The sequence below is a fragment of the Heliangelus exortis genome, chromosome 2 (genome assembly GCF_036169615.1).
Source record: "Heliangelus exortis chromosome 2, bHelExo1.hap1, whole genome shotgun sequence".
NCBI lineage: Eukaryota > Metazoa > Chordata > Aves > Apodiformes > Trochilidae > Heliangelus > Heliangelus exortis.
The window spans coordinates 69,458,325-69,483,267 of NC_092423.1; the positions used below are offsets into that span (position 1 = coordinate 69,458,325).

The 24,943-nt window shown below is 40.7% G+C and overlaps 1 protein-coding gene across 1 annotated transcript in view; it reads left to right on the forward strand.

The window, feature by feature from the left end:
* Positions 1–9,609, forward strand: part of BCL2 (BCL2 apoptosis regulator) — a 97,563-nt gene extending 87,954 nt beyond the window's left edge. Inside the window, exon 2 of the mRNA XM_071736601.1 lies at positions 4,924–9,609. Within this exon, the coding sequence (XP_071592702.1) occupies positions 4,924–5,058 (135 nt within the window). The 3' untranslated portion in view covers positions 5,059–9,609. The remainder of the gene's footprint in view (positions 1–4,923) is intronic.
* Positions 9,610–24,943: the final 15,334 nt, after the last annotated feature.

Sequence of the window (24,943 nt, forward strand, 5' to 3'; positions counted from 1 at the left end):
ACAAGTTTTGTCGAAAGTCGTAGACCTCAAATATAACTAAAGAAACAAAAGGGCTATGAAACCAGCATCTAACATCAGCTGTAGACCTAAAACTATATTGGGCATTGTGGAAACAGGGAATTCACAATAGACCCAAAGGTGAAGGGGTCTGAAAGGGGATTTGATCAGGGTGCACGTGCTGAAGCCACTCCCTAGGCAGGTTCTCTTCCTGTGGTCAGCAGGGCTTATGGGGTGACACCTTCTTTTCCTTCCCACTATAATTTGGTAATGTGCACCTGGATGGACTGCCAGCATGTTGGCACTCCCAGGCATAAAAAGATAGCAGCCTCTCTAAAGATAGCAACCTCATGAAACATCACACCTTGACACAATGCAGTCAAGGTTTGAGCTGTCCTTATGTATTGCATGGGCTTACGACTTAGGCTTGCATGAAAGACCCATAAACTCTTTGCAAAAAAGAGCGCCTACAGATTTATTTTTTGTGTCCCAAGAACTTTTCTCATTAGCTTCAAGATGACATTTTAATGAGGTTTCACTGCACAGAAAACATGGGATGACTTAACCAGTTCTCTCCACTCCCTCCCTCCCTCTGCAGACTACTTCTAAAATGAGTTACCATTCAGGAACAAAAGCTTTTATGAGAATTTATGCCATTTGTATGGAGGCAGGGTGAGGGAAAAGTCATTTAGGTAATGAACTTTGGCAACCAGCTTATGCCATTCCCTCTTCTGCCCTGCACTGGGTGACAGAGCCACCTTATTCAGACTTGGGCAGGTTTCTTCAAAAGCTGGAAGCTAGTGTTTGTGTTTGTTTGTTTGTTTGTTTTGGAGTCACAAAGAGGGCAGCATAAAATAGCTGCGAGGCAATTCCCGTTCAGTCAAATGGAAGTCTCACTGGCTCTTCATTCAGTACAATGTGGCTCAAGAGGATATCCTGTCAGCCCGATGATAACGAGGGAAATAAAGTCACTTCCTCACCAGCTGTTTGATTCAGGTAGAAAAAGGAAGCTTTTGCTTCCTCGTGTTTGCTCTCCTTACTGCTCCCTTCAGTCAGAAACGTCGGGCTGGAACTGCTTTCTCCCTCCATATTTTCAGTAAGGAGGTATCGAATCCGGATTCGGTCTATGGGAAGTACGCTCTCTGCAGATGAGAAGCTGTGCCTTGCCTCTCAAGCAGGGGTTCAAGGCTGAGTTGCAAAAGGCCTGAACAAACCCCGGCTCAATGGACAAGCAAGGAATGCTTGTGTAATTAAAGATGACATTTGTTTCTTGGATCAGAGCTGCCGAATTTGGGCCAGCGGAAGAACGGGGTGGTGTGATCTGGTTGCTTTGTTTTGAGATTGCCCTGACTCAGTGCACTATTACGCCTCCTAATCCTCCAAGGGTGACAAACTATGCTTTTGTCCTGGGCTCCCTGCAAATCCCAGGAACTCCAGCCAGGAACACACTATGTCCTCTTGCAGTTCAACAAGCAGGAGATGCCCTCGGGGAAATCTTCCTGGCCTGCCCATCAAGCCCAGGTAGGTGAGGCAGGTTATCCTGGTACTTTGGTGCCTAGAGGAGCTTAGGCAGAGCATCTTTCCTTTCCCCACTGTGACCTTTCTTGCTCCACAGAAACAGTCAACATAAAGTTGCATAGTAAACCAGCAATGGACTGATTTGACTTCATAAAAGCTTCTTAAGAAATTACTTTTTTTTTAAACTCACAGAGCTGAATGAAGAGTTCTTTTCCATATAATTTTAACTGCCCTGATATAATTTTACATCCAGGATATAACTTTCCATTAAATTTTGAATAGGTAGGTCTTAAAAATAAGGCCTGCAACCATTTTCTTTCCAATTGTGTAAGACTTCCAGAAAGGCTGACCAAGCCAGAACTTGCCGCAGTCTGTTTGCCAAGGGGACCCTTGCTTTCATTATAAAGAGTGCTTTTCAGAGGACATCAAGTGTTTCAAGCAATTTTCCTAATCTTATTTGTTTTAGCAGAGATTCTTTTATTTTAAACAGACCGGTTTAGGCGACAAAAATCCAGTGACAAATACATGGGTTTACAGAAGGAGACAAACCTTATGAAACAGTTGAGATTCTGTTTAGGGTTCTCTTTGTGCTAAAATAGTTTTCAGAAACAGTTCATACTTCCCTCCCACCCCCCCTCCTTGTTTTAGTACATAAAATGGACATGTGTTTATTTAAAACAGGTTTGAAACTTAAACAAATAGTGACAGGCTGTTCAAACAAGCTTCGGAAATAAGCCTAATCAGGATGTTTGAGAAGGGGAGGGGGAACGATCATAAAGAGCTACTTGTAATATATAGTGCAGACACCATTAGGTTGGGTTCATGTTATTGTTGTAATAATCTCGGACAAAAAAGTACTGCATGCTGCACATTTTTTGTTACCATTTCTCTTTTGAGCCATATGTTATGCCACACTTTTGCCTTGTCTTCAAGTTTTACTGTAACCCTATGTCCATCTTCATTCCCAATACCAAGAGCTTTACCATATCATCAGAAATGGTCTGTCTTACAAGCTGGGAGGAATGTTCCTAAACTAGGCTAGAAGGGAGACACAAAATATGCTCAGCTTGATATTGATACCATACATGCATTGGCTGTCATGTATATACAGAAATAAGAAAGAAGCCATGGAAATCATAACCTTGAAATGTTTTCACATGACTTACATTTCCATGGGTTTTGTTGTGGTTTTTGTTTTGTTTAGGTTTTGTTTTGTTGGGTTGTTTGGTTTTGGGTGTTTTTTTTTTTCATTTCCTCTCTTTTCCACCCATAATAAGATCTCCAAGCATTGAACTTTACCCTTGTATTTTCATAAGGCCTGATCTTGAACTCCCTATACAGACAAAACTCCCGTGGAAGCTCGGGACTCTGTACTGGCGACAACGGGATTTAGCCCAGTCTGTAGCATTTTAGGATATTGTGTTACTTCATAGCCTTAAGGAGAAATAAAAGCAGCTTTCCAAAGAGCTGCACTGCAAAACGAGTGGGCTTTTTCAGCTCTGCAACAGCACAGCAGAATATTAAGTTTGCAAATGTCTATGTCAAAAAACAGGCAGCTAAGAAAAAGTTGCCAAATTTTCTCCTGAATGAAGAGTTTGCACTAAGACATTCCCCTCAAAGGTCAAAGGGCTTTCACTTAGGAATATACCTTTGGAAACCCAAATTTGAAAATTACTATCAGGGGGAACAGCCTGTAGAGAAATAGCAGGAGGCAGATGTATTTTTATGTCAATCTGTTGGCTAAAGCCTGTTTCATTGCCAACTCTTAGCTACTGTCAGCCACACTTACCTACAACATGCACTAATATTACTTAAAGTAATAACATATTTTGCAAGTCAATACCCATTATTTATTTGAATCACACTCATTGTTTGGTGAACAGGAGTCAAAATGGCAAAATATTGAAAAACCTTACGCGCCCTCTCGTGGTAAGAACGCAAACACTCTTATTCTGGCAATAACTAGAGAAGGCTACTGATGGAGGCTAATTTAACTACATAATTTATGGAAAATTAACTTGACTGGAAGGTATAGACTAATAATGGAGACCTCTCTCTCCTTAATTTCTGGTGTAAACCATAAAAAACATATTTTTAGAAGGCAGGCTACCTCCTAGCATAGTAACATTACAAAAGAGCTAAAGGCACTATGACATAAATAGAGAGTATTAACTTCTACTAAGAATGGGAAGTTTAGAGTAAGAAAGGTAGAGAAACCCCCTCTATAGCTATTTAGGTAGCTATTTTTATGAGTTTATCTATCTTGGAGCAACCTTGATTGGCTGCATAATAAAAGACTCGCCCTAAATGATGCTATCAGTTTTGTCACTCTTTTAAAGTGATTCAGCTTCACTATTTAATGCTTTCATACCATTTAGTACAATTTATTATCTCTCAGGAATTCTCTGAAGCTTCAAAAAAGAAAGGCATGACATGCAGAGTGTCATTAAACCAGTCAAATCCCATTGTATTTATGAGTTACAAAAACTTCATCTTTTCTACTTAAACAGCAGCTTTACGAAACAGCTCTCCATACATTATAGACTGAAACTGGGAGGAGAAAACCAGGGTGTTTTGGGCTGGGCTGAGGGAGAGGACTCCCCCTATGCCTTACACCAGGAGACTTTGTGGGCAGCCATGAGAAGTGGCATCACTGCATGCCACCCCTCCTCTTCCTCTGACTGTAGGGGCTGTCTTGCCTGTTGGCTGCATGGCAAATTGGCTGGACAAGATGAACCCATGGCAAGAAGTTACATTTTTGCAGGGTTGACAGATGAGCCAATTGGCTCAGCGGACCCTACAGCCAGACCACTGCCACATCCAAGGCATGATCAGCAGGAGCACAGGACCAAGGTGTCACCCCTTTGGTTGACGGTTCTGAAAGACCATCAAAGGCACAGCACAACCCTAACAGCTTTGGTTCATAGGGAAGAAACATCTGTGGCTTCTTCAGGGAGTCTTCTAAATGCATCCCAAGGGAAGCAAGTAAGTGCTGCCTTATTTTCAGTGAGGCCGACCAGCAATATAGATGCCTCATGTCCAGTGGAAATTAAAGGTCTGGATAATGAAGGTCCATATGCCTCCTTAGCGTATGTTTGCATATACAGTATTCAAAACTATGGTACCTATATTTGAAAATGCTGCTCCTTTATTTTCTGTTAGACTGGGTGTGCCTAAAGCAGAAGGCAGGACTCTTAAGTAATTACAGCAATACTTGTAAAGAAATAGGCAGGAGAACTTCGTGCCAAGCACTGCACAATAACATAGCTCCCAAATCACTATTTCAATAGGTTTGTGTGGGGGTTTTGTGCCAGAGTGATTACTGGACAACCACTGAGCATGAAGAAGTTGCCCTACCTCTCTGAAAAAGTTACTGCAATTCTGATCTTCTGTTATTTCCCATTCCAGGATGCCTTTGTGGAGTTGTATGGCAACAGTATGAGGCCTTTGTTCGATTTCTCCTGGATCTCTCTGAAGACTATCCTGAGTCTGGTTCTGGTGGGAGCTTGCATCACTCTTGGCGCTTATCTTGGACATAAGTAGAGTCACCCAGTTTATCGTGGATTACAAAAGCCTTTCAAAACAACAAAATAATATTTTTTTTTCTGTAGCACAATGATATTTTATGAGCAAAACAACTCCCCAGCTAAAGATTAAATCAGCTATTACTGCCAAAGGAAATACCATTTATTTTTACATTGCAGGAGAATTATTTATTAAAAGATATTTACATTTTAACCTGCTATTTTCAGAAACTCTGCAAGTTGTATCTGTCATCACATTGTGTTGCTATTCTTAACTTTAATGAGCCCCAAAGTATTTTAGGTTCTTTTTTAAATAAATGCAGCTGACTGGATTATATTCTCTCTGAAGAGCTGACAAAGACCTACCTGCTTACACGTATGAGGGCAGTTACTTGAGCTGCTAACGGCTGCTTGATTGTTTTGATTTTTCTTGCATTTTTCCGGATGGCTGGGAGGGATCTGAAAGACAAGGTCAGCGTGAACCAAGTTCTCACCCTGTCCTGCTGGCAAGAACTGATGGAGTAAACAGTTCAACATGGTACAAATGTGGACTCAAGATGGCAACCTCTTGAAGGACACTTGGCTATCCCTACAGGAGAACAGTTGGAAATATGATTGCCTATGCCTTGCGAGCATGCATTTTCAAGCTATCAGTTGTGCCATCACGTCATAATCACAATACCCTAATACATGTCGACTCAAATACCTTTTTTTTTTCCTAGAAGAGTGAAGTTAAGTCTTTGGGGCTAGCAGGAAATTGTCATTCCAATTATTTTCTCAGCAGTAAAACGTTTTTTGCGGCTACTGACACAGAAACATCAGGAGACCTTAAGTGCCTGCTTCATCAGAGCAGAGCTGGAGTCTGAAGACCTGACCTGTGTCCCACTGTAGTGGGCTCATATCTGCAACTAATCCTGTTTACTTACTGAGTTCCTCCAGGGGTTTGGAACCAATTAGATGTGGTCTCTAAATCTCTGAAAGTTGAAAAAGCTCTTAATTTTATTTGGCAAGAAACAGACCTCAGCTGAGTTACAGATTAGCTCTGACTATCCTTGTTTATCAACCTGGACACCAAAATCAAGTTCATTTTCATAACAGGAAAAGAAAGTGAGCTTTATCCTCCTGCCCCTCGCCCTCAAAATTGTTTCATGCCGATAATTTCCTAAGACTGTCTACAGAAGAAAAGGTGATGAAGAATCTCCAGATCCTCTCTTTGGACAGAGACATTTTGACACCTCTATCGTGCAGGTGCCTACTGTCATTTCAGGCGAAAATAGGGTGGAGGAAAAGGGGTGCGTGTGTGTGAAATCATCTGTTCATGTTACAAAATGCAACTCAAGTAAAATTAAAGCTGAGTACTCAGTATACAGTTTTCTAAACATACCTGTGTTCTGAAACCAGATGCATCAGTGCGTTTTAAAGCAGGGCTTTCCATGTACTCAGAGAGGGCCAGGAGATCTGAGGAAGCTGAAGAGTCTGAACCTGCTCTGAGGCATGGAAATGTCCAGCTTCCAATGTTTAAGTCAAGCGCTCCTATTTTTATTATGAAACTTTTGAAATCTGGGATTTGTGGGTAAGTGGATGTCCTGACATTAAAAGAAAGGGTTGCAAAGCTCTGGATAAAATGTACCGTACAATACATAAGTGCTCTAAGGATGAAAAAAAAATACAGTGAATTAACTGTAGATTCAACCTCAAGATTTCAGTCGAATAACTTTGTGGCATTATATGCAAAATATCTCCATTAACTTGGGAATGTAATATGTTCAATGTTAAGACTGTAGTTGATGTTGTGTCTTCAAAGCTGCTTTTTTGTTTGTTTGTTTTTTTTTAAAAGTTGTACATCTCAGCATTTTTACTGCTATTTAGTCATGGCACCTACACTTTGTATGAGCAAAGATGGAACGAGCTTACATTTCAAATTTGCAATTACTTTTCATTTTATAGAAACATAAAAAATGTTTCTAAGAAAACAAAAAATGTGAATTATGTTTGCTTGATTAAAGAAAAATGAAAAAACCAGCATCAAACAAAAAGCATCTGGAGTGTTTTCAGAGTGTTTCTGTCAGAAGTGGGCATGCTCATGTAGGGTTCATACGAAAAAAATATTTGAAATGGAAGCAACCGAATGTTGTGGCTTGAGTGTGGGCTTTGTTTTTTTTCAGCTTCCAAGGCTAATTTGTCTGCAGCCAATTTCACAATTGGAAGTGGCTGGTATCGAGCTAATGTTTCATTTCACAACCTAGTCTTCGTTTCAATTTGTGCCCATACACCCATTAAAGTTCATGAACTATTAGACCTCAAATTGTTTCAATATTTTTTATTTTATTAAAGGTTTACATTGTCAAAAGTTGTAAAAGAGTAACTATCAATTCCAGTGCTGCTATACTACCAGGATAATTTGAATGGGGTTTATTTTTTAATACCTTCCAACGGCAAAAGTTTTTTAAAGCTGCTTTAGAAATAATATGAAGAAGACGCCTGATACACATTTAAATAAATACTGAGGATTTTGTGTTCTGTTGTGTCTGCTCACTGGAGGTTCCAGTGTATTAGTTAATACCAGGCAAAAAGAAGAGTCATGACGACTGTTGATTTTATTTTATTAAAGAGCTAATGGAGTTTTCCCATCCTGACTGCAGAATAGTACAGTATTGTGGCTGCATTAGGTATAATGATAGTTGATGATAATACATTTATTAAGAAGCATATTAGAAACATTGAATGTATATAAAAGCTTGAACTTCTTTAATAAAATCCTCTCCTCTCACTCCTGCATTTCTTTTGCAATAACTCCCGTCACTCCTATTCTTCATTACACTTTCACATGACTTTTTGTTCCCCACAAAATGCCTTACAGACTTCCATGTTCCAAGACTTATGCTTCAGTGAAAACGCATCTTCAGTCACCAGGAATGCACACGCAGCTGACCACTGCCAGCATATCCAAGCTGAAAAAGCAAAAAATAAGTAAGAGGGACACTTCTGAAGTTGGTTAGGCGTGGAAGATCAGAGGACAACAAAGGAAGAGGTCAATAAGTAGAGGGAAACAAAGAGATCCCTGAAGTAACTCCTGGGTTAAAGATGGCTCTAAGCTGGAATCTGTTCTCTCATCCTTTTCCGTGAAAAAGGATGATATAAGGGCAGAATAAAAAATTACAGAGGCTCCACAACTATTCTTCACTATAAAACTTTGTTAATTCTGAAGGCAGTCTTTATCAAAACAGGAAGCCTATAGGAATTTAAAAGAAATGCTTGATTTTGCTGTATTCCATTTATTTCTTATTAATTCTTTTTCACTCCATTGCTTAAGAAAATTAAAAAATCTGAAAAAAAAAATCTGTAAGATCACCTAAGATCTGTTATAGATCGTTAATGTAGGAACAGATGGAAAAACAGTAAAAGAAATTGTGCAAGTTAAGTATTCTGAAATTCTGTGGAGCTGACACAGTGGATAGTTCTTAATAGAGCATGCACTGGATCAATCGAAGGAGTAATGGGACTGTCAAGGTAACAGAGAATATACAGATAAGGAAGGGGGCTTGAAGATATGGAGGATGACAATGGTATGTAAGAAAAATTCAAGTTTCATTAGATGCAGGAGTACACCCAAGATGGTCTGAAAATAACTTCTAACTAAAACCAGTACAAACGTGTGCACTACAGTGACTAAAAATTATCAATGGCAAAATTCTTTGTAAATCGTAAAATTATCCAATAACTACTTAAGTTTATCAGTTACACTTCCTGAGTGGGATTGCACTAACAAGGAAAAATTATGAAAAAAATAAATGTATATCTGTAACCAGATGTGCAAAGGAAACATGAAAATGATAGAGTTCAGGACTGCATGCGTTGACCCTGAAGCATGACACTGCTTAGCCATGCACCTGCATTCCACTGCACAAACCTAGAGGTCCTGTTGGTTAAAAGAATAGTGAAGTAGCATGTTTAAAGCCTATCTTTTTTTTTTCCTCTTTCTATCTTTAAACAAGGTAGCAAAGTGACTTCATTTGTATCATGAGTTATGGCTCAGTACTATATGAAAAATTAAACATCTTTTGATTTAGGAGTATAGAACATCTTTTGATTTAGGAGTATAAAAATGCTTTCTCATTGCAAAAGCCCATCTTTGTGTTTCACTCTATTTCTTTTCAAACAAGGCTAAGTACAAGGAAGGCATTTAATCTGTATTTGGTTTCAGTCACACTCCTATACTAAGTTAATGCAGCTTCATCACACAGTGAAATATTTTTCAAAAAGTTATACAACATTAAGAATTCCACACAAAAACTGTATATTTTTATAATTTAAATAGCATATTTTTTTTCCTTTTCTTCTGAATATTTGAATTTTAATTATCACCAGCGTAAATGTACATAAGCAGATATCGTTTATCCAGTACCTTTGGATGATGTATGTATGGTAATGTAGTTTGTCAGTTTATCATCATTTAATATGATTATGTTGTTCTCTGTCTTTGAAATGTTATAAGAACATGCTGCCATTAAACCTTCCATGTCTGTCTAGTTAATATTGTGAAAAAAATAATAAAGCACACTGTGAGTTACTTGTTTTGCATTTGATTGTTTAGGATTTGTTGATAAAAAGCTACTCAAACATTTTGAGTATAATCCCATAAATGAAACACAATGTTTCCTTCCTGATAGCTCTGGTGACTTCTCCTGCTCAACACTGGCCAGTATTTGCCAACCTTTCTCAAAGTCCTCTGTGCATTGAGATGCAATAGCCCAGGTCTGCTGTGTGAAATAAAAGTGTACAGGTGTTGGGACTCAGGAACAGTGTCACCCATCCTGCTGTCTCATACCTCTGATGTCTTTTGTGGAAAGTGCAGCAAAACTATTTACTTGCTAAAACTACCTTTCATCCTTGTAAAAAGGAGCTAAAAAGCATATTAGGAAGTTTCAACAGGAAAAAAAGAAGTATTTTTGTTACTGCTGAAGGTTTTTTATAGTTACGGTGGGTTTCCAGCAGGTACTTAGGTATTTTGCTCTTAAAGGCTTACATTAACTGGCCCTCAAATCACAGTTGTTGTCACATACCTTCTGTGGCTCTAGTTCATGTAGAACACAGATAGCTAAACAAGCTCAGGAAATGAGTATTTAACTGCCCTAAGAATTTACCCAGATTCTTGAGTGGATTTTGCAGCCCAGTGGATGCGCTGTCATGGATGCAATTGCTCTGAGTGCCTGAAGTTAGCAGTTTAATTCCATTCAAGGACAATTCTGACGCGTGCAAAACTTCTATCCCTCTGTCTGCATCCCTGAAGACAAAGAAGGTGGAGGAAGTCAGCCTGAAATCAAAAGAAGAAGCAACAGCAGCAGAACAGAATGAACAGACTCAATCCTCTAGGCTCTAGGATTAAACTATCCAGCAGCGAGCAAGGTTACTAAATCTTTTCCAGGGCAGAAGGTAAGCAAATTGGCAGTACTGCAAGCACTGCCATCCCTCTCCCCCCTCCTCCTCCCCTTGCCCCATTATTCTGTGAGACTGAAAAAAGAAGAAAAGGACTTGGAGGGAAGTAGCCTCAGAACTGCCTTTTTTTAACTAGCTAAAACCTAACAAAGATTGGATTAAGTTTCTTTAGGGAAGCAAACAGAGTTCAGCAAAAACAAGTTAATTAGTTCAGTGAATCTACTCTTTCTGCCTGGTCAGATGACTCCAGTTTTTCTGAAAAGCTAACAGTTCAGCACCCATGATTAAATGCCTACCTTAGCATTGAACAGAAGAGGTCTGCATAAAGACAAAATAAACATTAGACCTGATAACTAAGGTGGGGTTTGGCCATCTGAAAATTCCGTAGGAACACCTTTAAAGAAGTTTTTTTGGGTCAAAATCAGAAAGTTCCAACAGTTTCAAGCACCGAAGGTCTCCACAGAATCTGCAATGCTGGCAGTGAGCTTCAGTCCCTCTGTGGCAGCAGAGTGCTCCAGCCCAAAGTACCTATAGCTGCTGGGTTTGTCCCCCTAACTTATTAATAAATATTTAGTGGAAGACTACAAATGATACAATGTGAAATTTATTCCAGTATGAATAGCCAGATAACAACTGCATGCCATTTTAAGTTTGACATAACACCTGGGCCTAGGAGGAGTTAGCTTTCTGCTTGTAAGTAACATTTTGATAGCAAGAACTACCTCTGAGGACATTGTACACAGGGCAAAAGACCATGTAGTCAAGATTTGTGCACTGCAAGAAACTGACTTGCACAAATGGACAAACAAAGCAGCCCTTGAAGCATGCCATCATAGTCTGTACTTTACCCCATCCCCTACAAATGAGCACGAGTACTGAAAATGTTCAGAATGGCTCTCTAAAACCTCAAAGAGATAAATACACAAGTCAGTAAAAACCATCAGTATCTGATTTTTTCAGGATTTCTCAAGGTGCAGGTATACTCCTTGATATCCTGTCATATACTGAAAAGTGTTCCTGGGTTACTTCAACCAGAAGCTCTTCGTCTCTGATGCAAATACCTATTCTGATCCTGAACTGTGCACTTAATTTTAAATGTCCTGAGATGCCTTTTGGGTATCCAGGAGAAATGTGTTGTGTGCCCCCTTCTGCATGTGTCCTCCAGAACTCCTGTTACAAGCATGAGCACAACAGTGGGAATGCAATGCCTTGATTATAGTGAGAAGCTCTAAAATCTGCACTCAAACATGAAGTTTGGTTGTGCAGATAAAAGTGTGCATCTGGAGCAGATAGTACCCGTGCAAAGCTTTATAAAGCCACATGTGTGGCTTTATAAATAAATAAAAAATAAAAGCCAGCCAATCTATATATTTGGAGATGAAATGGAAAAGGAACCTCCTTACCTTTCTGTGTCCACCTGATTAGGTACAGTTACCTGCCTACCTTATCAGTGATGCTGTCCATTATGCCTTAGTCAGGGATTTCACTGAGGCCACCTGGCATTTCATGCAGATTTAAATCTCCCACACCTATACATTCCCACTCTAAAAAGATTACTGATCCTCAGTGTAACTTTTCCCTTTCCTGCCTGGGCCTCCCAGAATATTACTGTTCTCACCACGCTGGGAACACCAAAGACCCTTTGGCAGATAAAGTATAATATATGTGAATGATACTATTAGTGGAATACTGCCAGTAATGTGTATATCTCGGGCTATGCTACTGTGATCATAAGCACAGTGGTGGTCTTTGCATTACTAGACCACCCAGCTGAGACAGTTTCATCCAGATTATGAAGATGCCTTTTCTGTCAACGCAGTCGCAGCCCATGCTAAGCTGTTTATTCAGGCTGTAGGGGGATGAACGACACCCAATCCAGCATCACCTCATTAGAATGGCACAAACAGGCTCTATCCCATTCACCATAAAGCCCTACAGCAGAAAGTTAGCTTACAGAAGGGGTAAACAAATATTTAGCAACTTGATGCAGCAGGGGTTCATACCTTTAGTTGTCTGCTTAGAAATATTCAAACTGTGCAGCATTTCCCAGAATCACAGAATGGTTTGAGTTGGGAGGGACCTTAAAGATCACCTAGTTCCAAAGCCCCTGCCATGGCAGAGGCACCTCCCACTCAGACCAGGTTGCTCCAAGTCCTGGCCTTGAACACTTCAAGAGAGGAAGCATCCACAGCTTCCCTGGGCAACCTGTGCCGGCGCCTCACAACCTTCATAATGAAGAATTTCTTCCTTGTATCCAGTCTAAATCTATCCTTTTTTCAGCTTGCCTCTTGTCCTGTCACATTCTTACATATCTCGAATCTTAACAGTGTCTCTGAGCTATAAACTAAAAATAAAATAAATTGACACTGTGACTCCTGGGTATTTTGGAAAGAAAATTGTGAGAGATTGGAAAGCAAACCTGTGAGCCACCTGGCACATAAGGCAATTTGGAAAAGTTCCTCTTTCAAGACATTATCTCTGGAAAACTGCACCAAGAAGCATTGGGCCTCTATACCTGTTACTATGTGATCCCTCAGCATTGCAAACAGCAAATCAAGGTGACTGTGGCTGAAGAGCCCCTACTCCTGACTTGTGCAACATCCAGCATCCACTACACCTCTCCACCCCCCCTCCCAACAACTACAGCCCCACTGGCAGGACCCAGCAATGCAAAACACACCAACCCACCTCAGAGGCAAGTTCTGGCAAGCCCACGCTCGTAGCATAAAGATGCCAGTACCTTGTAACATCCCCGGCAGGCAGAGAGGCCACAGCCCCGCAATGTAATCCCAGTCCCTTTCCAGCAGGGAGCCGGGGCACCCTGTGCCCTCTGATCCACCTCCCCGACGGCCCGGCCTGAAAGGGACCCCTGCCTGCACGGCTCTGTCCTCCCATGATTTTTGCTTCTAGCCAAAACTGGCAGCAAACCAAGGTGTTCCCTCATGAGACTGCTGAAGGAAACTGGCTACTAGTCCATGTGGTTCTGGGGTTGCTTTCCATCTTTGAATTCCCTCTGCACCTAGAAATAAAACAGGTGAGGTGCCTGGGCCACTCAGCACCCCCTACACATTACTAATCTCCTTTCATCCAGGCCTTTAGAAAAGAAATTCTCTGATCTTGCTACAGTTTTGAAATATTATAGGGGGGTTTTTTGCACTTAAAAAAGCAGCTGCTATTTCTCTCCAGGCTTTGCAAATATTCTTCCCATTAAGTAACTCGTTTACTGCTAGCAGCAGACACAGCTTCCTCCAGCAGACAGCTTGAAAAGAAACTGGTACATTTTACGCTTTAAAAAGCCCCAAAACACAGCTGTGGAAAAGAAACAGATGTATTTTAAATAAAGGTGCTCATGTTCAGCTCCTCCTCACTCCTCTGCCTCACAGCCAAGGTATCTAACAAGCCCTTCACTCCAGCTGCTCACTACCTAAATCAGATGATGAATTGTCCGCATGGTTTCCTTAGGGACAGAAAATCAATCTTTAACCAAGGACAAACAGCACTGCTTCCAGTTACATCCAAGTCACAGCTTCCAGGAATTAGATGGCAATCCTGTTACTTTGCGGCTGCTTCCTTGTTTTCTGCCAAGATGGAGGGGGAAAGGAAGGCCAATCCAGAGGTCATAAAAGATACTTAAGAAGTATAAAAGGGAAAAAAAAATTATACAGCTACCTCCAACAAGAGATGAGGCAGCATCCACGGTACAGATAGGTCCAGGCTGCTCTTCACATCACATGCTTTTCAAAGAATGCCACCAACTGGAGAATCATTCCCATCATCATCTACTGTGAAACTCTAATTAATACTATGGTTTAGTATTTGCACTCCCTTCAGGATCCATTTATAACTGCAAAACAGCTTTAAGAACTACACAAGGACAACCTGATAAAAGCATGGGTCTTCCTTCAAATATATTATCTTCAGTTCAGGTTGATTGTGGTGGGAAGCTCTGAGCCTGGGGAAAAAACCAAGAGAGCCATCCCAAGTCCTTCTCATTCTTTTTGAGGACAAAATGCCAGCTGCCCCTTTACAATACTTGCAGTCCCCTTTGAAAGCAACACCAAAACCTGTGCTACATTCAGAAAGGTATTAGGACAATGCAACATGACATGCGTATCACAAGTGAGCACAACACGTGCAAACACAGATACACCCTGGGTCTAAGCAGTATTGGTTTATTTGCTTATTTTGCATGCTTGACATGTGACATTTTACCTCACTCTTTCCCAAGTCCTTTTGGAAGTAATTTTTCTATTCAGCTTCAGAATGCCACCAAACAGGATGTGATCAAAAAGGCTCTATCTGCGTGACCTAAACTGGAGTTTTTCCCATGGGAGAAAACTTATTAAAACCCAACAAAGTCCCTGGTTCAATTAATTTTTTACTTGGGAAGAATTAGCTTGTCCAAAAATAAGTCATTTTGGCAAACAGAATTGTACACAGCCACATAAAAAAACCCAACAAACCACCTCTGTCCTTCATTTTCAACTGTATATCCACTGCTGAATAATTTTTTTCTTTAATTGCAGCTGACAATTGCACAAATGTCTCCAGTGCAATATGCTCATAAAGACACAATCTTTGCAATGATACATGACAGACTTAACAGTTGTCAACATAACTTCTTTAGTGTGTCCTGAGTATCCATCCGCCCACCCTCACCCACTTCAAAACCAAAATTAAAACCCCCTTTTCTTCTGTCATCATATCCTCCAAGAACTATCACCGCTCACTCAAGTATTAGGAAAATAAGTCCCTGGTTTTTTCCACAATCTCCATCAACTAATGCTTCTTCCAGCAAAAGCAGTGTACAAACAAACTCACAAATGAAAGAAGCCATTTTAATTTCCCAAAGACCACATCTGTTTATCTTGTTGAACCATCCAATCAAGTGATATGATTCACAAATGACTGGTAGCACAAACATACATTGATATCTTCAATTCTGTCAAAACTTTACAAAATTAGACAGCACGGAGCAACTACCATTGTCATTTTAATGATGTACCTGTGGTAACTGTAGCTGGCAAAACAAATGTTTGAGCATTTTATGAGCCCTTTTAATATGTAAAGCTATAAAAAATAAGACAACAGGATAGTAGAGGTCAGTTATAAAAATTATCTTTATTGGGTAGAATTGACCTAAATGTTCTCACTTATGAATTGTCAGTCAATCTTATCTTAGCACATATGGAGCACCAGCCCCAAATGGAAACAACAATATTGATGGGACTCTAAACAAGAAGAATGCCCATGTTTTGTATTTGTCTAAACAGAAGCTGAGCACGTGATGAAACATGTCTCCAGATGGAGCAAACTATCTGAAAACAAGAGACGTTAAGAGATTTAGTTTTTCTAGTAAAGATGTTTATCAGTCAAAACTACCTGTGTCTCATGCTGAGATTCAGTTTTGTGTTAGAACAATCAATTAAGTGACTTGTTCAGGTCACCATTGAGAAAACTGATAATCAATCTGCACACCATGAACTTTACCATAAAGCTATCAATAGCAATAACCAGGGACTCAGTTACAACACTGCTCATTTTTCATACTTTCACAGGAACAGAAACAAAATGTTCAGCTCTGGTACTTCTTAAGATTACATGAAGGGAGGGCAATAGGGGAGAGCAAGTTCAGGTGGGATTCATCAGGTCTTTCCCCCCTACTGATACCCAGCTTTGGATGTTAAAACATGTTTGCATCTTTAAATCTAGATAGAGCTAAGGGTTTAGTGAACCTCATCTGGGTCAAGACTTTGGTGACCTACAAAGCTGGGAGAGCACTGGAACTGGAAGGGAATATCGACGCTAGGAGGTGGGGCACCAGCAAAAGAAAATTTCCCTCCTTACTGGAATTTGGCTAAGGAGGAGGTCTCTTAGAATCCCCCCCTGGTGACTCCCTTGGCTCCTTTTCTGTCTTCCCTCATCTGCATGTGTATGTACACATCCACAGCTATAACTTAAGACCCCAGTGCTGATGAATGTCCTCTGTATTGTCAGATAGGTCTTCTCGACACTGGTCTATATAAAGAGCATTTACAGTCACAGGTGAGTGCCCTCATGAAACAACAAATGTAGTGAGACAACTTTTTCCATTAATTTCCCTCTCTCCTCCAGAGCCTCCCTGACCTTGTTTGATGGGAAGATGGAACGTGATAAGGGAAACAGTTCAGCTGGAAGTTCCTCAGGAAACCTTGGAATAGCTCTCCAGTGGAATAGGTCTTCCAGTGGAAGAAAAATATCCATGCAAATTATAAAATCACTTCTAATGCTGGTAAATCTGTATTGCAGGAAGTTCATGATGAGTATTTCTTCTTAAGTGTGATTTAAATATACCCAGGCTTATCTTCCTTATACCCAGTAAGAAACATTCAAGTTCTAGCAAATGAAGACTTTTTATTACTATATATACTCTATTAAGTAGAGGTTTCAAATTACACAAACGAACATGAGAAAAAAGCAGTCCTAATGACAACTGTTGTGTGTGTTGTTTTTTGGTTTTTTTAAAGAATTTATTTTGCCAAAAAATCCATCTAAACACAAAAGCTTAATAATGTTAACTAGGGAGCTGCTGTTCTACCATTATGATGCCTCTGAAGAGGCTTAATGCCGCTGTAGATTTAAAGAAGAGTGTAGCAGTTACTTGATTACACCTTAATGCCAGCTTTAAAATAAAGTGAAAAAATCATTTATGTATGCCTCACAGAAAAAAGTAATCACCTTAAATCGGTCTTCCTTGAAAGCAAGCTGTAAACCCTCCAGTTTCAAAACAGACAGATGGATCTTACTCAATTTGTCTGGTTTCTAATTATTAAGATAATTCACAATAAAAAGCTGGAGGGGGGAGAATTAGGTGCTAGGGAAAGATGTTTGGGCACACATCAACCACCAAAATGGATTGAGATCAGATGAAAAAGAGAGAACAGAACAGCTATTACACTTCTGCCTAGTCTTCACTGGGGCTGTTGTTATAAACTTTGAGTACAGCTGCTTGTAATGAGTTTGTGTAAAAGCAGACATCAGACAAATGGGAGAAAGTAGGAACTTCATCCAATTAGATAAGGGAATTGGCCAGCAGCCTTTAATGAACTCGAAAAGCTCTTCCAATTTCAGGGATACGAGCTAATTATAAGTATTTTTTTGTGTGTGCGATGCTACCAAATTCTTTAAAAATATTGTCCTATCACAAAACTATGTCATAGGCACTGCCTTGATTATTACAGGCAGGGTATTTGCCAGAGACAGGGCCGGAAAGTGATTTTGATGAGAGGAGTCATTCAGCTATCAAACTTCAGGATACAAATAGCTTCCCTTGGTTTCTCCCAAAGCTTAGGCAAAAGGGTGGAATGACAAGAATTTCTATTTCTTCTTCTTGGGGAGCAAAGAAGAAATGTTGACATAGCTGGTTGTGTGCCTGCTCAGGAGAGGTACCTAAAGAAACATTCATTGCTGAAACCAACAAAATCTGTGGGGTTTTTTTACTTTTTTATGATGAAGAATGAAAACTGAGCTAAACATGAATGGGCAAATCAGTTCTCACTGCTGTTGATAACTGGATCTTGTCCGGGGAGTGAACTAAGCAACAGAGGAAGCAAGGATATTATCTGCCTCCTCTTCCTCCTTTGTCAGCCCCAAGCATGCCTCTTTAACACACTATGCTACAACTACTTAGGGTGTGCAGCTCCCAGCAGCCATAGCCCAAACAGCCTTCTTGGCTCCTTGGTCAAGCAGATCCCCCCCAGACACCTCCAGGCAACACTACCCATCAAGTCAGGCAATTTTCAAGAATCAAATGACATTTTACATAAGGAGGAAAAAGTGTGAGCGGGCATGTCAAAGTGCATACTGAGGGCAGCAGGGAGGGGAAGTGAAAATAGATAATGGAATATCATAAAACAGATTTAAACTCTACAGGCTGTTACTTCACTCCACTCATGTCTCCTTCAGAATAAGTGCTTACAACCACTGCCAGTGCCACTGCTGATAACCTGACTCCCAGGTTCTGTGCTCACTGGCAACCTGTGCAGACCATCATTATGTGTATGAAGCATAGTTTGGTTTTCTTTTCAGGACAAGGTGGAGCCACTGGGGCTCCTTGAAAGAAGCCAGAAAAACAAGACAGAAACACCCAGAGCAGACAGAGCACGCCAGAAGGCTGAGACTGCTAATGGGACAGCTGTAAACAAGGATGAAAGGCTCAAATACGGATTAAAAAGGGCAGTGGGAAGAGTCCAGAAGAGCTGTCTTTGAATCTATCCAAGCCATACTTCTGAACTAATATATTTCAATTCAATTATCCTGAAAGCAAATAAACTAATTAAGCTGGATTTCTATCATCAGTAGACAACAGATTAAGCAACAGCTGAAGAGAGAGAGCAATCACTGAAACTTTGAATGAAGGCTACCAGTACAGCTCCTAAAACTAATAAAGGCAAGAGATAGGCTTAAGGCATCTAAACAACAGATTCAGCAAAGTTAGAAAGGCTAAATGAAAGCAGCAGTGCCTTAGTAAACGAAAGGCAAATCAGCAAAAAATCAGCTATCAGGGATCAGTTGAACTGCTGCATTGTACTTGCATGGAAAATTACCCAGCAGCTTTTTCAGCACCAAGAAACACAAATCAGTTTTGCTTAGTGAATGCAGGAGCCAAACTCCTCTATTGTGAGGGTTTCAATAGATTCTCAAATAACTTTGACAGCATGGGGGGGGAAGGGTGTCTCTGACCCAGTTTCTGTATTACAGCGTCGCTTGGGTGATGGTGGTATGAGTGTTCATAGCAAAACCTTTTTTTTTTTCATTTTCCTCTCCTGCTTGCCCACCGTTGCCTTGTTTAAATAATCCACAGATATTAACATGGGCTCAAGAAGAAGATTAATTGAGCTTAATGATTGCAGGCAACTCTTATATGCATTCAGCTGGTGTTATCTTCAGCCCTTTACACAGTATGAGAGGAAAATTTACTTTCTCCTGTGGCTTTCTCATTTTGTATCCATTTTGAAAGAAGAGTTCTCATTTCTTCCTGACATTTTTGCCCAAAACCTCTTAATGTGCCATGAGAAATTTTGAAGGTCAGACCCTTTTCACCCAGTGGAACCTAAATGATTTTTTTCTAGGCTCTCTGCCAAGAAATCTCTTGCTACTTCACATGCTACTGTTCTGGGAGAAGATGCAACTGCTCCTTTTTGTAGAACCACAAAAAGCCTACAGAGGCAGGAAACTGGACTGCTGAGCAAAGGGAGAAATGACTGAAAGAAAGCCTCCATGCCCACAGGTGATAGGGAAACCAAGAGCCTAGTGTGCAGACAGATAAGGGTAGTGACCCCTCCAGGCAGTGACCTCTCCAGGTAAGAGACATGACAGAGGAAGTGGGATGAAAACATTGAAAATCTGAGTAAAAGAGGCAAAATACAAAGGACACAAGTGAAGCTAATATGACAGGTTCTTCCCTTCTTCAAGGGTTGAGATACATTTATGAGTCTGGACAACTACAATAATAATTTTCTCTTTAAAAAGCCCTCACTGCCAGCCATGTTTTAATCTGGTTTTCAGCAGATCTTGAATCATTATGAACCATCACTTTCCTGCTTTGATATGTCACGAGCCATCACCCACCTGACAGCTCTCTGGCATACTTTCAAGCATCTTTGATGCAAACCCCACCTTGCTTCCAGTGCTCCCCCCACTTCCAGGTCCTAAATTAAAATCTAATTCAGGGACTTGAAAGCAGAAGAATCAGAAACATAGCTCACCAACGCCCTGATAAAATTGAGAGAAACTAGAAAATTACACTGTCAAAAGCAATGGAATAAAGGGGAATAGAAAAGCAGGAAGTTTTCTATCAGCCCCTAGGCAGCACAGCAGTGTGTGCCACAGTAGGGGTAGCCAGCTCTATAAGCCTTGAGAAGCACACTAATAATAATTCTGCTGTGCATCAACTGGGATTGCACCAGGTGACTCCCAGCATGGAATCTGGGGGTTACTGTGCCATCTGAACCTAATCAGCAGAAGGAGGTAAGCCAGCAGAAACTGCAGAGGAGATCCCTGTTCAATCCTATCAGACAGTAAAGCAGCCAAATACCTAAGGAGCTGCAGTTGTCCTCTTCCTGACTCCCTCTCTAACCTTCCTTGACTGAGGGGTGTTGCTCCAAGTGCCAGTGCACATCCTTTAGGGTGATGGAAGCTGGTCACTCTTGCACTCATCAGGTATGCTCTGAAGAAAGAAACAGAAGACTAAGACTGGAGGAAGGAAATCCTGAAGATGCAATGTAGTTTTTATTTTTCCATCACCAATACACTTGTATTCCCATTCCACTTGAGGAACCAAGTCCCGTTTTTGCTTTCTTCCCCAGAAGGTTTTCTTCCTTTTTTTTTTTCTTTTCACTAGGGAAAAGGATAAATTTTAACATTTACATCATAAACCTAAGTCATTTTTGTTATAATCTAATAAATTTTACTACACTTTCTCAAAATACATGTATTTTCTGCAAACATTTTGTAGCATTTGAGAACTCATGCTTATTGAGAAAACAGTGGCTGCTAAAGCTTTTGAACATTTCTAGTGATTCCTTCTTCATAAGTATTGTGGAGGTTTCCTGAAAAACCGTAGCTAGAATACTAACTTCCAAATTTTTATGTTCACTCAGGTAACAAAGGCATAATTTCCTCTGCTGCCAGAGACTTCCCTCTTGACTTAGTCAATTCACTTTGCTTCTATGCTCCTCAGATCCAATTATGAAGTAGGTATTATAACAACTTGCAACTTTCAGAAGTACCATGAACACAAAACCACTCATTATTGTGAAGCTCTTGTATACTTTGGAGGAAAAAGAAATATAGAATAAAGCACATGAATTGGGCTTTAAGAAAATGCTAAGAGGATGAGGAACTTGAACTACCATCTGCAACTGAACAAATCAGGATTACTTCCTGAACAATGAAAGGTTTAAGACACTCTTACTCTTACAAATAGCACCACAAAATCTCTAATGGATTACAGATATGCAGGACTTCTGTTTTATATCTCAGCCAGAAGACAAGAATCATTCTGGCTGCTCAGCAGGCTAAAAACATGCAGTGGGTCAAACAGACCAAAAGAGAAGGCAGCCATAGAGTCAAGACCGACAGAACAAACACCATAATTCCTAAAGCACTTTAATTTTATCTCCAGTGGAAAAGCCAGGCTTGGTCTTGCTTTGCTAATGGCACATGAAGAGTTCACTGCCTAATGCAGAATGCCAGTGATGCTGCTTCAACGCTGAACATTTGTAGCTCCCCTTCTGCAACTGAAAACATGTTTTCTGTCCCCAGCCTTAGCAAAAGCCCTTTCCTGTCAAGACCTGATCTCATTTACTTGCTGGTCTTCGACATCCCTCATCTAGATTCAGGGTGGCCTATTTGCCTTTCTCTGAAGGCTTCCCCCCTTCACACACCAGAGCTGAGGTGGACGTGATGAGGCTGGTGGCATCCCGGTGCAGACACGCGCTAACGTGGAATGGCCGAGAGCTCTGTGCCCTTCCCTTCCTCCAGGAGCTGGCAGGGAAAAGTGGGGAAAGAGAGAAAAACTGAGGAGAAAAGAAAAAAAAATTAACCAGACGACTAAGGAGCAAAGTATGGCAAATGAAACCAAAAATAGTCCCCTCGGCAGTTGTTGTAAAGGAAATTCGTTTGACAGGAGGCCGCTTCTTTTGTCGCGAGTGGTTTGTTATGCAAGAGGTGATACCAACACCGGCTCCTCTTATCTGGGCTGTCAGTTTAACTGACACCAGGAGCAGGGGTTAACGCCACTGGAGCCACCACCAGCCTCAACATTTGTTTGCCTTCATGCATGTGCCTCTTTTCAGAGGCAGCCCAGGGATTAATACTGGCGAGAAGCGGTGATGCAAGCTCAGTTGAGCAATTTCGCAAAGATCTTCAGAGGACTCACACGTTAACTAAAGGCAACAACTAAGCCCCTGCTTACTTCTGATTTTGTCCCCTGACTCCTGTTTCAGCCATCCCAAGAAAGGGATCGTGGTGACTTTCCTGCACTCCATGCTCACGAGTTCTTCCATGCACTGGCAGATGGGGAGACAACCTTGCCCCTATTCTGCTTTTCCAGTTCTCAAGGTAGATCGCTCATACTCTTCAGAGCCTTCTAGATACCTGAAAATGTAAAATTAAAATCAATAAAGTTGTTTAATACCTGCCCACTCCTTCCTGATGTTGAGCCTTCAACAGCATTTATACCTCTATGTAAGAAGGTAAGAAGTAGGAGGGAAGAGACTTTAAAAGACATCACCTTAGCATCTCCTAATTCACTGTTGAGACAAGCAAATTCATTGTACAACCAGAAAAAGAGTGAAAAAATGAGGAAAAATGGACAGCTTTCCCTGACAATTGCCCACAGGAGTGCAGGTGAGCCTGTATGCTTCTCATTAATGTGCCTTTGGGCACACCTGCAAGCTTTCAGAGAGCCTGCTGCTCATGGCTGCCAATATCTGCCGGTAAGGAGGTAAGCAAATCACGTGTGGTCCAAGTTAAAAAAGTAAAGGCCAGGAGTTTGAAAAACGTGAGAGAGACACACGTGCACAGTGTGTGGGAGTGAGCACTTGGGTATGATGTAGGTGCAAGGGAAAAATACTCTTACTAGTCTTCTCTTCATAGGACTTTCCTGAACCATTATTTTTTGGATGTGTCATGAAGCTGTGGGTTAGTTGAAACCAGGACGCTATCAGACTCTTCTTCTTTATTCCTCTCTTCTGAGGAAACATTCAGCAGCACAAAGAAGGCAACACAGAAGGTCTGTCTCATCGGTGGGTAACTGAACTCGTCCTCTCTTTCCCAGACACCCAAGTATTCGGTAGGAAAATAAGCAGCAGAATATAAGACAAACTGGTGGAAAGCCCCTGTTGAAAAGTAGATAGCAGCTTTGTAGTCCAGGTTAAAAACACATACTGTGTTGAAATGCTGTGACCTTCTTTTGTAAACTTTCTTAGAGATAATTTGATCCATATGTGGGATGACCTTGATGGCAGATTCTGTCCTACACAGGATCCACCTGTCATGATCTGTGTGGGCCACAGGATGCCACTGTTGCATTTCTTTTTCAGGAGGTCAAAAAAAAAAACTGCGACAAAACTGCATGGACTGGACACCTAAATTTAATGCCTCTTTTCCCTTCTTAATGCATAAAATTGCCAACACTAGCAGCCCCAGCCAGACTTACCAGATGTAAATAGCTCAGACTTCTACAGGATTACATGTTTTGATCAGGAACAAAATGTTTGGATACCTTCTAAGGCTAGATTACTGAACCCAGCATCTCCATGTGTTCATAAATTTTCTATGAGCAAGAAATCTTACTAATAATGACTGCCAGAAGTGTTGACTCCAGCTCTAATAGTTTAGACTGCAAAACAAATATCCACTGCTATTGGATTTTATCTGTGTCCAGATGAGAAAAGAAAAACACTAGATGGGAGAGTAGATTAAATGAGAAAGAAAGCAGACTGCTCGTCACTCCTACCTCTTGTAAAAGAGGCAAAGCTCCTACCATGTTAATAAAACTTCATAAATATTTTACTAATATAAAATGGAATGTAATGTGTTCATGCCAGGAGACAGGAGTGTGAGGTCCCAGATAGCTCCTCCTGCAGCATTTTCATGCAGTTTGCAAGATGGTACTAAGAATCATTTGCACAGGACTACCAAGACTTCTTCTGGGTCAGCTGAAACAAAGGCACCTCACAAAGGTCCACCAGCATGAATTTTAGAGCAGGCCAGCCTACAAAGATCTGCACAGGTTCTAAATGTCCTCTGAAAGCAAATTTCAGTCCTGAAATACTTTACATTTAAGTAGTAAATTATTCTAGAAAACCAAGTCTGGGATTGCAGATAGTCTCCAAGACTTACTCAGACGTGGATTCCCCCAAGTTCAGCACAGCAATGATGGAATTTGTGAGAAAGGACTATGAAGAAATGAGGGAGACATTTTAATGCTAACAGTTTCTCAGATTTCAAAAGCCACTTTGGTTTTTCTCATATTTTTTGAATAGGAAAAATGTCTTCAGCCTACTACAACTCCCCTTAAAAACTGAGAAAAAGAAAATGAATGATAAGGTTTCAGATAGAGCTTGGGTGGCCAGCAACAGGAGAACTTGAGGAAAGTCAGCATGAAAGTGACAGCTGTGGTGATGCAGAACATTACTGAGACTGGTGTTAGAGCTCTGTACTTCGAGTTGATATAAATACAAAGGGGCCCACAGATAACAGTCTTTGGGGATTCAGGGCTTCAATAGAAACATCCTCACAGCATTCAGCCTGTTTTGGATGTGTCCCAGAAGCCAGCTATTCTCCAGCCAAAGTCTAGATTCAGTGTGACAAAATCCCACTTTCCAAAAAACTGTGTTGTAAGATCTTTAAATAAGAACTAGGCAATTGCTCAGAAGATGCTGGAAAGGACTTGGCCTTGGAAAAAAAACAACTATCAACCA